Here is an 11,371-nt window from a genome sequence, read left to right as displayed (position 1 = left end):
GCAGCATTCTCAGCAGCAATGGAATGCAATCTTGCATTGAATGCTAAAACAACTTGTTGGTAGCTTGCTAAAGCTGGTACTCAGGGAAAGTGAAGTCCATAATCTACTCCTTGACGTCTTCCCAACTTGTGTATACTCCTGTTCGCCTCCCCTTCGTGACAGCGAAGAACATATAGCGTTGCATTTTATCGTCTATCTCACACTACCTCTCCTCCAGTATGTCTCGGGCACAAACAGCTGCAAAATGACTAGTTCTTTCTTGGGTTCAGGAAGCCTCAACTATATTGCCCTGCTTCGGCTACCACTTCAACGTTAACAAACCATTTATGACAATGCCTCATTCTACATAAACAGAAATTCCTTTAGTAACATATATTTCTAATGTTGTTTCTTATTAAAAAAAAATTCAACCATGTTAACCCTAAACTTTTCAAACAAATCAACACACTTTAGGCCCAGCCTACTGTAATCTCATTTTGTCCGTAGCAACCATAAACAAATGTAACCCAACTTACACTCGTAACAAAATAAACAAAAACCCAACCCCAATTTTAGCCCACTTCATAAGCCCAATGTCAAAATAAAACTATTTACACGTGTCAACTCTAACATGTACATTTTCTAAAATGGCCCTAACCATAGGGGTCAAATTTTCAATAACCAACACACCGGATATACCCCGGTTAAGGTAACGAGTTACACGTCAATGCATCAACGATTGTATCAACAAAGCACACGCGGCCAATCCATATGCCAACAACAGTGCCGGCGTCACGAGCGCCTCATCTGGAAAGCTGCATGTAAAAATTTACTGTATATCAAATCAATTATGACTACTTGCTGAACTATTATAGTGAAACAGATACCCACGTGTCTATCTCAAAATGTAGCCACGATAGTTTCTTAGGTGTAGAAATTTTCTTCTTTTTACACGGTAGCATTGACCTAAAACAAAAAATAAATAAATAAATAATACCTAAAAACCAAAGTCTGGTGAAAATAGGATGTGAAAATAGAAAATAAGATTTTATTATTTTCACTATTTTCACTTTTCCTTCACAAAATTCAGAAAACAGAAAACACTAAAATAAAAACAGAAAATGAAAATACAAACCAAACGCACCTTAAGTAACCTTAGTGAATACTTCTTAATAGCAATAAAAAATTGAACGAGTAGTCTAACAGCGGCTGAATGACCAAAGAAAAAGAAAAAACTAGCAGCGGTAACAAGGCAATGATGGTATACTCCAGCCTTCTCCTTCTCCTTCAACATATGATCAGCTTATTCTTTTTTACCTCTATGTTTTTACTTCCTAGTGGTTCCTCTGCTTGTGCCACCCTTGGCCTGCCTTTTTTTACTATCAAATTTGCTGCCTTTGATCTATGTCTTTCCTTCGTCGCAGTCATTTTTACTGTTCTGCCTGCCAAATTTATCTCTGTCTTTTCTTTTTCTTCTTCTTTTCTACCATAAACGACAACAATCGTCCACATGAGGAGAAATTAGGAAATTGAGGGTTTTTTTTTTTAATTTCTGCATTTTTTATTTTTTTTATAGAACGACGCACTTTGTTGGTGTACCCAAAATCGACTAGATTTTGGTTCGATTCAACCATCCAAAATTTGGCCGGTTCAATAATTTACATACAGTTTTGGAATCGATGATTTTTTTATAGTAAACCAAATTGTATTTGTGTTTGTTTTGCAGTTGGGTCAGTCTGACCGGCCAGTCCAATCTAATTTTCAGAACCATAATATTATTACATTTGTAAAAGTAATCAAATTTTTAAATTTGTTATCTAAAAAATATTTAAATATTTAAATGTAGTTAGATAATTTTGTATAACTCTTTATATGTCAATATATTAAAATTAAATTTTAACAAAAATTTAAAAATGTTTTATTTATCAGTTAATTAATTAAAAAAATTTATTTTAATAACAATTAAAAGAGAGAACAATTAAAGATTGGATACCATCTAATCTTTTTTCTACCGCAGAGGATCCACTCCCGAAACATTACCAATTTACATTGAGTAAATCTTATCATTCATTTAACTTTTAATACTATTTAAGTATTAACAGTGTGGGAATTTGGGGAAAAGCTATAGGAAATTACGCATAAGGCGCTACGCAGCTGGTGTGGATGGTAAAGAAGACGATGGAGAAGGAAAGGTTTCGGTCAATGTCAGTGGCGGCACTTTGGCTGTTGGTATTGGCGGTCGCCAGCATATTTGCTCTTTCCGATGCCATCGATGACAAATGCGCCGCCTGTAGAGCTGTCGCCGTATGCATTGAATCCGATTGCTCATTTAATCTCTTTCTGTTTTGGATCTTGGATCTTGGATCTTACCCTTTCCTTTTTGTGTGTGCAGGGGGAGCTAGAGTTTGAGCTCTCCAAGGTAACACCACATCTTTTTTGTTCCCATCCGAATTCAAACAATTTTTTTCCTTGTTAATTTCACAGTAAATGATTGAGTAGGAGAAGCCGCGGAATCATTTGGATATGCGTCACCGCTTGGATTCCAAGGGCCAGCGTCAGGGCAAACTTATTGATTACAGGTTTTATTTTCACCTACCTACTTTCTTTAGCTTCATTCATTCATAGATCATAGCACAGAGCCAATTTTGATGATAAGGATTCGCAACTTGACTTCATAACTGATACATTTGGTTCAAGGTTTTGGTCATTTCGTTTCTTCAAACAATTAGTGGTTTCATCTATCTATCTATGTATGTTGATCTCTCCAACAATTAAACAAACAAACGTCTCTTAAATTGTGAATTAAACTGTTTAATTTTGTGCAAAACAGAGTTAGCGAGCTTAGAGTAGTTGAACTCCTTGACGATCTTTGTGATAAGATGCAAGACTACACACTCAAGGTTCCTTCTTCTCTGTTCCAATGCTTGATTCTGTGGCTACTTAGATTTTTTACAATGGATGTTATCATCAGTGTTCTGTTTCCATCTATATTTTGCAGGATGATACAAATGAATGGTACAAAGTTGTTAGTTGGGAATTACTCTCAAGTATGTACTTTGAGAATAATTTTTTGTGAGTTCTTCTTTTGATGACCATTTGTTATTACTTTACTACTTAGATTACAAGAGTTTCCTGAACAACCATATTCTTTCTCTTCACAGATAAGCAAGAAGCCAAGGCATATGCAAAGGATATATCTACTTATTGTGGAAGGTAAGAGGCACATAGTTTTATAACCCTACTACTATTTTTTAACAGGGATATTTATGGGAGGAATTTTTCGCCTTTAGCTTTTGCAACACAGTTGTGCCCTAACCATATGTGTGTACTCTGACCAGATTGCTTGAAGAAACAGAAGATGAGGTGAATTTTCCTGTTTGAATTCTTCTCAGGTGTATCTGCATTATGTGGTAGAGATGCACTATTTCTAATGATGCCAAACTTTGCAGTTCGCTGAGTTGATAAAGAAAGGATCCGTTAAAGTGGGAGAAGTGAGCAAAGTTCTTTGTCAAGATTTGAGCAAACACTGCAGTCAAAGGAGGTAACATCAAATATAATAATAGGAATTTACTGTCTTAGCGATTTACTTATGTAAAATGGGCAATGGGGTGTCCAAGCAAGTTCAATCTTCTAAAGATCATGGAAATAAACTCTTAAGAGGGAACAGTAGTATCTAATTTCAAAATGTGGGAGCTTATAATTCACCCCAATTTCAGTAGGTGACTTCGATATTTCAAAACTTTGATATTTAATAATTGATGTTCACAAAATGATAGTATAAACTGATAAATGCTGTATTTTCATGCAGTATTTCAGAGAAGGGAGAGGACAATGGTAATGGAGAGCTCTGAAAAACTGGATAACAGGAAGGTTCAAACTATCTGCTTTTGATCTGTTAAAGCATATACAATGCATCTCAAAATTGATGATGTCCTTGTCCCAGTTGAAACTGCTGGGACGTTTTTTTCTCAAATCAAAAAGAAACTTTATCAGTGAGTTGGTGGATCGGACTCCAATCAAGTAATGACTAAATTATGACTTCGATATTGTGCACTGCACTTTTAACATCTTTCTTTTCCCCTTTTAACAATTTCTATTTCAGAGAGATACTATAGATGCCTAATGCCAGGATTGTTGAGAGCTATTTTGGATTAAACAAATCAAGAATACCCTTTAAATAAAAATAAATATTCATTGTGGAAGCTTTTAGCTAAGCTACAGTCATTCCCAAAAAGAAGGGAATATCAGTGTTGTATTTAATCTATGTAGCACATAGAAAGTAGAAACCAGTTATCTAATTTGTACAGACAAATGCTACGGGGGAATGTTATAGTCTTATAGAGTATATAAAACCTAAGAGTCCAATACACCCTTGAGTAAATTGAGGCCTTCTGCAGATATGCTCCTTCTGACTCGAGAAGGTGGTGTCTCTATTCTTGGAGGAGGATCTTGTGAGAAACACACCACGATCACTGTTAAGTTATCACAAGAGTTGCGCTTAAGAGCCTCTCTGACCAGTTCTCTTGAACACCTTTCAGGATCATTGTGTATCATTAATTCTTTCCTTGCCATTGTCACAGCGCATTGGTTACTCATCACGTCCCATAATCCATCACAACCCATTATCAAGAACTCGTCGTCCTCAGTCAGGTTGATTTCTTGCAACTCAGGTTCCGCGCTCAGAGGGCATGCAGAGCCCTTGGGACCTTTCATGTGCCAGTCTCCTAGAGCACGGGAAACTGACAGTTGCCCGTTCAAGTATCCATCGTATACCACACCACCAAGCCTCTCAATCCTCAGCCTCTCCGAAATACGATTTGGTTTCTGGTCTGTTGACATCTCGACTGCTCTACCTCGCCTCCCCAGTACAGCTCTACAGTCCCCGGCATTGGCGACCATCATGGTCCTGTCAAACATGAAATTTCCACAACTTGAGGGAGGTATCTAGTCACATGTCATGCAACTGGATGCACGTTATTTCAGATTCTTTTTCCAACTCGTGCCTTCCCTTTCCAAATAGGAACAAAAGTTCCCAGATTTGTTTCCCCATATATGATATGAATAATAATAGATGCCACTTCTATCTAGTTATAAAAATTAAGAAACTAACAGCCAATATGAAAAAAGGCAACAAAAGCTTGCTACATCAATGAAACTAACTTTATTCATAAATGAAGATAATTACCTTCCATTAACAAGAGTTGTTAAAGCAGTGGTTCCAGAGGAGATATCTAACGAACTAGAATCTGCAAATGCATAATCAGCTTTCAAGAAAGCACTTGTAATTGCCTTTGCCACGCAAGTTGGAAAATGGGAGTCCTCAAGTATGAATCTAAGGATGTTATTTCTTATAAAAGAAGCTGCATCTGTACCTCCATGCCCATCAAACACCTGAATAAATATGAATGAATTGTTCAACACTAAATTCTCCTTTTTTTTTTTTTTTATGTGATCGTTCAACATATGCAATCAAAAAATATTCTAAATCTCATTTGTATAATCAGTGGGAGAAACAATAGTGTACAACAAAGTCTCCGCCTTTCCCCATTGGATAGGGTCACTCAATAAGGATAAAAAAGTGCCGTTGCCCCATCACAATTCACAAACTTTGTCCATAGACTAATCTGTAAAATCTTTAAGAAATTTTTAATAGTTTAATGTAGAGATTTTATCTCCTCCTACTTACCAAACTGTGCTACATGAATTTACTTTATTACTAATCTAGAATTCATATTAAATAACCAAATTGTCTGTAAATTTTTTTTCTTACAAAAAAACACCAAAGTGAGATTCTACTTCCTGTTTTCCACAAAAGCGGCTAGTGGTACCCCCATATTCTGTAATCTGTACGATGCATTCATTTCTTAGTCTGCGCTATCTACTTTGTCTTAATTTTCTTCTATAAAAACTAAATATATTGGGAAAAAGAAGCTCTCTATAATTCATTTGTCCTATAGTTAAGAATGTCACATTTTGTTGGAAATTGAGCTTTAGCGATAATTCATTTCACAGGAATCAAGCAACAAGGGATTCTAAATCATTGGTTATGGAAACATAACTTGACGATAAAACACATAATCTAAGTATTAAGATCATCATAGCAGATGCATGTAAAGTTAGGTAAAATTAAAACACACTTACACCATAGAAAGCTCCTGTAAAAGGAAAATTGGAAGATGAACCTAGATGCTGAATAAGATCATCTATGCATATATGTTCATCTTCCATATATTCTTTAGGTCCTTTTTCAGCACAACTTCCTGACCGAAATATGGGTAGAAACTCTGTGTTTTCTTCAGAAGATGACTTGCATCCTGTAACCTCCACATCCAAACTCTTTAAGTAAAAGAGAGAAAAACAGCCAAAATTAGATAACCTGCGCTTTCCAAAATACTATTAACAAAGTAAAGTATGATACTTTTGCTAGAAAGAAGGACGAATCTTCTGATCAATTTAATTCATATTAGTTTAGCTAGATGAATGATAAAGGATTTGATTAAACAAAAAATATTACAAGAATACAATGAAATCTCCTAAGCATAGCCAGCAATATCAACTAGTGATGAGGAACATAAACTTTACCAAATCTGGTGCAGCAACCAATCTAGTGGTGCTAATACTATGTCTCATGCCGGAGCCATGGTGGCGTGGAGGTTTGCCCCTTGCCATTTGTCTTACATTACTCAAATCTTCTGATTTCTCATCTTCCATAACTAATACATTTCCTTTATCATTTTCACCTTCTAGCATAGTAAATTGATGAGGAAAGTCCATACCCACATGCATAGTCCCTCCAGAAATCATATACCAAACCAATTGCTACTTAGATTCACAACTAATAAGATGATCTTCTACAAAACTATGCCAAGTATATTTTCCACTCACTCATATAAAGCCAATCAACAACTGAAGAGTGAGCATTCCCTTTTCTGCTGAATTCAGCTATCATAAGCAAAGTGAAAGATGTTCCAATCCCTGAAGGTGAAGTTAAACAGAAGTCATCATGATTTAATCATCAGGTGAATTGGGTGGATGATGGAATCATATGTGAATTCAAACTCTGCCACGTTCCACACTTTTGGTATCAACTAAATTAGGAACCAAAAGTGATGCGTTGTAAAATATCAAGTGGGAAAGGAAGGAATTGAGTTGGGATCATCAAAGAAAGCGACTTAAACTTAGAATCAGGTAAAAGAATGGATTATAAATAGGTGGGTGTGGGAAGTAGGTGAGGGAAGGGAACAATAAATGGAGGGAATTAAGAGTGGGTTAAAGAAAAGAGCAGAAATTTGCTGTAGAAGCAAGCATCGCGTCCACAAGAGAGAGAGAGAGAGAGAGAGAGAGAGAGAGAGAGAGAGAGAGAGAGAGAGAGAGAGAGAAGTCACGCCACCTAACCCCAACCCAGAAAAGAGAGAAGACTTTATCAACTCTCAAAATCAAATCAAAATCCAACAACTACTGTTGAAAAACAACAAGCCTGGCTTCCAGATTATTATGAATTGATGATGATGACGATGATGTGGAATGGAACAAATAACAACACACTTGGAACTTTGATATTGCTGAGTGCGATGATAGAGACAAACAAATTAGAAGGAAGAAAAGAAAAATGAGGTTGGATTTTATCATTTTAGGCAATAGGAGCTATGGCTATGTACCGGTGATTTCAGGTAAACTGCTGCTGCTGTGGATGTGGAACTTGGACACGTGGAGGATTTCTATTGGGTAGTGTGGATTGCGTCCTAGCCGTTAGATATGCCACGAGAAAAATAATTGTCACATTTAATGTGCACTAAAATAGTAAAATCAGTTATTAAATGACTTTATTAAATCAAACTAGTACCAATATTACGCTATTCACCCAAAATAAAAAATGGTAGGTGAAAAGCTTTTTTATATAAATAGAAACAGTTGGAATAGATTTAGATTCATTTATAAATCGAAACAGTTATATTCGATTTATATAACACCCTAATAAATCTAAATGATCTGTTTCGATTTATATATATATGACATGTTTTCTACTAAATCTAATGAGACCAATTCGATTTATGTAGACTATGGTAACTTAGTAAATTTATTCCCACATATTCAAATTATGCTGCTGGAAAATCTATGGTAATTCGAAACAAGTTGTTTCGATTTATGCTTGTTTTCGAGCCCATTGTAATTTGAAACAGGTCTATTAGATTTACTATCAACATCACTATAAATATAGTTCGAATTGGAGCCATTCGAACCACATTTCACAACCCTTTCCCACTGTATCCCCAACCTAAATACCCCAATATTTCTAAAAAATAACGTCACGAGGGATAATTCGGACTGACTTTATCGTTTAGACGGAATTGCCTACATTGCTGGTGTCATCAATGAAGAGGTTAGTGTATGCTATTTTTTTTTCAAAAATAATTTTAAATATTTCACTTTAATATTTTTTCAAAAATAGTATTATTAAACTAGATAGAGTGGTTAGATGAGTGGCTTAATAATCTACATAGGTAGAGGCGAAGAAGTTCTAATTTGGATAGTGGTTACGAATAAGTAGAAAAAATGTGATTAGTGAAGACTATCAAATAATTTATGTTAAAGTTTTTTCAAAAATAGTATTAAACTAGATATAGTGGGTAGATTAGTGACTTTATAATGTATAGCGGTGTAGTCGAAAAAGTTCTAATTTAAAATAGTGGCTACGAATAAGTAGAAAATATCTGAGTGGTGAAGACTGTTAAATAAATTACGCTAATTTTTTTTCCAATATAGTATTAAACTATACAGTGAAGACGATGTGTAGTGCCCATTAGATATTAGTTAGACTAGTCACCGATTATCTTAGCCGTGAGTTGGGCTGCATGGATAAATGTTTTATTATTATTAAACTTATTTTTATTAGGCCCAGTTTCATGAATAAAAGAAATGTTTTTGTGTTCGTTCCCGTTACGTTACTTGGTTGCATTTATGGGATTATTAGGAATAATATATTGTTATGTAGATATGTTTCCGTATAGTCGTGACGGAGAAATTGTTATGTTGTTTATGCAGCATCACCGATGTACACCGCATGAAACAACAGCATGGTATGCGATTGGATAAGAAGATCGTTCCATATTTGTTGATGGCCAATTTGTACCATCTTGCGAGGCTGAACGATACCTGATTTAAATTGGATGAGCCATTGGTCAGTGCATTCGTCAAGAGGTGGCGTCCGAAGACGCACACGTTTCATATGTCATTCGGGGAGTGCACGATTATACTGCAGGACATGGCGTACCAGTTGGGGTTGCCGATAGATGGGCAGTACGTCAGTGGATGCCTGACGGAGTTTGAGCGATACATCCAAGACGGTCGTCTAGCTTGGGTGTGGTTTCAGGAGCTGCTGGTTGTATTGCCTCCTGCAGACTGCATCGACAAGTTTACAGTGAGATGCAGTTGGATGCTGGACACATTCGAAGAGATACCTGTTGGCGCCGACGACGCCACTGTTAGGAGATACTTGTAATTGATTTGAGTAATTTTTTTTATAACTTACTTGAATTATATATATTGTGGAACATGTTTTTGAGCTAAGAACACATAAGCATGTGAGTTTTGAGCCTAATTGTATGGTTACATTATATAACCACTATTTTTATTCTTGTGTGTATTATTCTCTTTCTATGATTGTAATCTTTGATTTGTTTGATTCTTTATATCCATTATTTTACGTATGAATGCACTTATATGATTGAGGTCATCGTTTCAAATAACTCACTTACCCAAATAGCCTACCTTTTATCTTCCATTGTTAGCCAATTTTGAGCATATGCTAAACCCCTTCTATTCTCAATTTTAGCACATTACAAGCCTTGAAGCAAAAAATAATAAATATCCCTTGTTTGGATCTTTGATTAGCTTAGGCTAGTGAGAGTGTGTATCATTTAAGTAAGGGAAAATTTGGGAACATTAGTTGGGATAAAAGGGTGTTTTTATATTTTTGTCAAAATTTTGGAAAGTGGGTACATACTCATGCATTGAATGTTTAAACCATATGCATTGGTACCTTTGTATATAATTCATCAAAAGAAAAAAAAAAGAGAAAAACAAAAGAAAAATGAAAAAAAATATAAAAAGAAAAGAAAAAGAAAAAGGAACCAATAAAAAGGGACAAAATGTCCCAAAGTAAAGTAACAATATCAATGCATATGGGATGTGATCAAAAAGAGAATGCATGAGTGTGTAAAAAAGTGAAGAATGGATAGTTAAATTTTTGCATTTTGAATTGTATAGGTTGTAGGTTAGGTGGGAGCTTAAGTCAATCAAAGATTCAAATTTCGAGCTCACTTGACCATATACAACCTTACCTTGACCCTAGCCCCATTACAACCTACGGATAAGTTCTCATGATATTTGTATGCATGCATTGAATAATTGTTTCTTGTTAGATGAAAAAAATCTTGGAAAGCATGATTAGGAGAGAATGGAGCGAATCAACCCTATACACTTGAGTGACTAGAGCGGATACACATCCGGTGAGGGTTCGATTGTGATCAATTACGTGTTTTCACCTATGATCATCTCTTTTCTTACAAGTTTGTAAACTATTTTCAATAACTCAATTCAATCGTGGGTTTAATTTGATTGCTATTGCTTTAGCCCTTGTGTGCATATATGTATTCTTGGGAATTGATTTATTTTGACCAAATAGTTGCATGCATATAGATAGATTGCATGTAGATAGGTTGCATACAAATAGTTTGCATTGAATAAATGTTGATACCCTTTGTCTCTTTCTTGAGTTTAGCATGAGGACATGCTTGGTTTAAGTGTGGGGAGGTTTGATAAACCCCAATTTTGTGGTTTATCTTGTGTTGAATTTGGTGGGTTTTATCAACTTATCTCACATTTATTCAATGAAATAGCATGCTTTTGTAATTCTCCCTAATTTTGTGCTTAAAAGTGAAAACATGCTTTTTAGGCCTTAAAATAGCTAAATTTAATTCACTTTAATTCCATTCAATGCCTTGATATGTTTGTTGAGTGATTTCAGATTCATAAGGCAAGTATTGGATGGAAGAAGTGAAGAGAAAAGCATGCAAAGTGGAGAATTCACAAAAAATGAGGATTTAGAGGACTCAAGGCCACGCGCACGCATCACCCACGCGTACGCATGAGAGAGGGGTTTGCTAAGCGACGCGCACGCGTCATCCACGCGTACGCGTGAGGAGAGAATTTGCAAGGTGACACGCAAGCGTCATCCACGTGCACGCATGACGTTCGTCACGTGACTTCATTAAAGGCAAAATGTTGGGGGCGATTTCTGAGCCAACTAGGCCCAGAACCAACTCATTTCTTATGCTATTTGATGTTGAATTCAAGAGGGAACAAGGGGGGAGCAATTAGATAGTGTAGGAAA

The 11,371-nt window shown here is 35.8% G+C and overlaps 2 protein-coding genes across 3 annotated transcripts; one reads left to right on the top strand and one right to left on the bottom strand.

The window, feature by feature from the left end:
• The first annotated feature begins 2,078 nt into the window (after nucleotides 1-2,078).
• Nucleotides 2,079-4,069, top strand: LOC107609623 (TLR4 regulator/MIR-interacting MSAP protein). Its single transcript, XM_016311632.3, has 9 exons — nucleotides 2,079-2,283; nucleotides 2,372-2,398; nucleotides 2,479-2,558; nucleotides 2,810-2,879; nucleotides 2,978-3,026; nucleotides 3,141-3,192; nucleotides 3,318-3,342; nucleotides 3,429-3,520; nucleotides 3,788-4,069. The coding sequence occupies exons 1-9, from the start codon at nucleotides 2,143-2,145 to the stop codon at nucleotides 3,828-3,830; spliced, it is 579 nt and encodes a 192-aa protein (XP_016167118.1). The 5' UTR covers nucleotides 2,079-2,142; the 3' UTR covers nucleotides 3,831-4,069.
• A 54-nt stretch (nucleotides 4,070-4,123) lies between these two features.
• Nucleotides 4,124-7,604, bottom strand: LOC107609622 (putative protein phosphatase 2C 27). 2 transcript variants are annotated; one of them, XM_016311630.3, is made up of 4 exons: nucleotides 6,562-7,604; nucleotides 6,121-6,315; nucleotides 5,165-5,370; nucleotides 4,124-4,885 (listed from the first exon to the last, which is right to left on the bottom strand). In XM_016311630.3, the coding sequence occupies exons 1-4, from the start codon at nucleotides 6,781-6,783 to the stop codon at nucleotides 4,333-4,335; spliced, it is 1,176 nt and encodes a 391-aa protein (XP_016167116.1). In that variant the 5' UTR covers nucleotides 6,784-7,604; the 3' UTR covers nucleotides 4,124-4,332. The 2 variants fall into 2 exon arrangements, with proteins under 2 accessions (XP_016167116.1, XP_088349749.1); XM_088493623.1 differs by having other exon boundaries at nucleotides 6,121-6,293.
• Between the last annotated feature and the right edge of the window lie 3,767 nt (nucleotides 7,605-11,371).

Source organism: Arachis ipaensis, chromosome B7, assembly GCF_059453495.1.
Source record: "Arachis ipaensis isolate K30076 ecotype BB chromosome B7, ASM5945349v1, whole genome shotgun sequence".
NCBI lineage: Eukaryota > Viridiplantae > Streptophyta > Magnoliopsida > Fabales > Fabaceae > Arachis > Arachis ipaensis.
The sequence above is the reverse complement of the archived record's forward strand: the minus strand, read 5'-3'. Positions and strand labels throughout refer to the sequence as shown.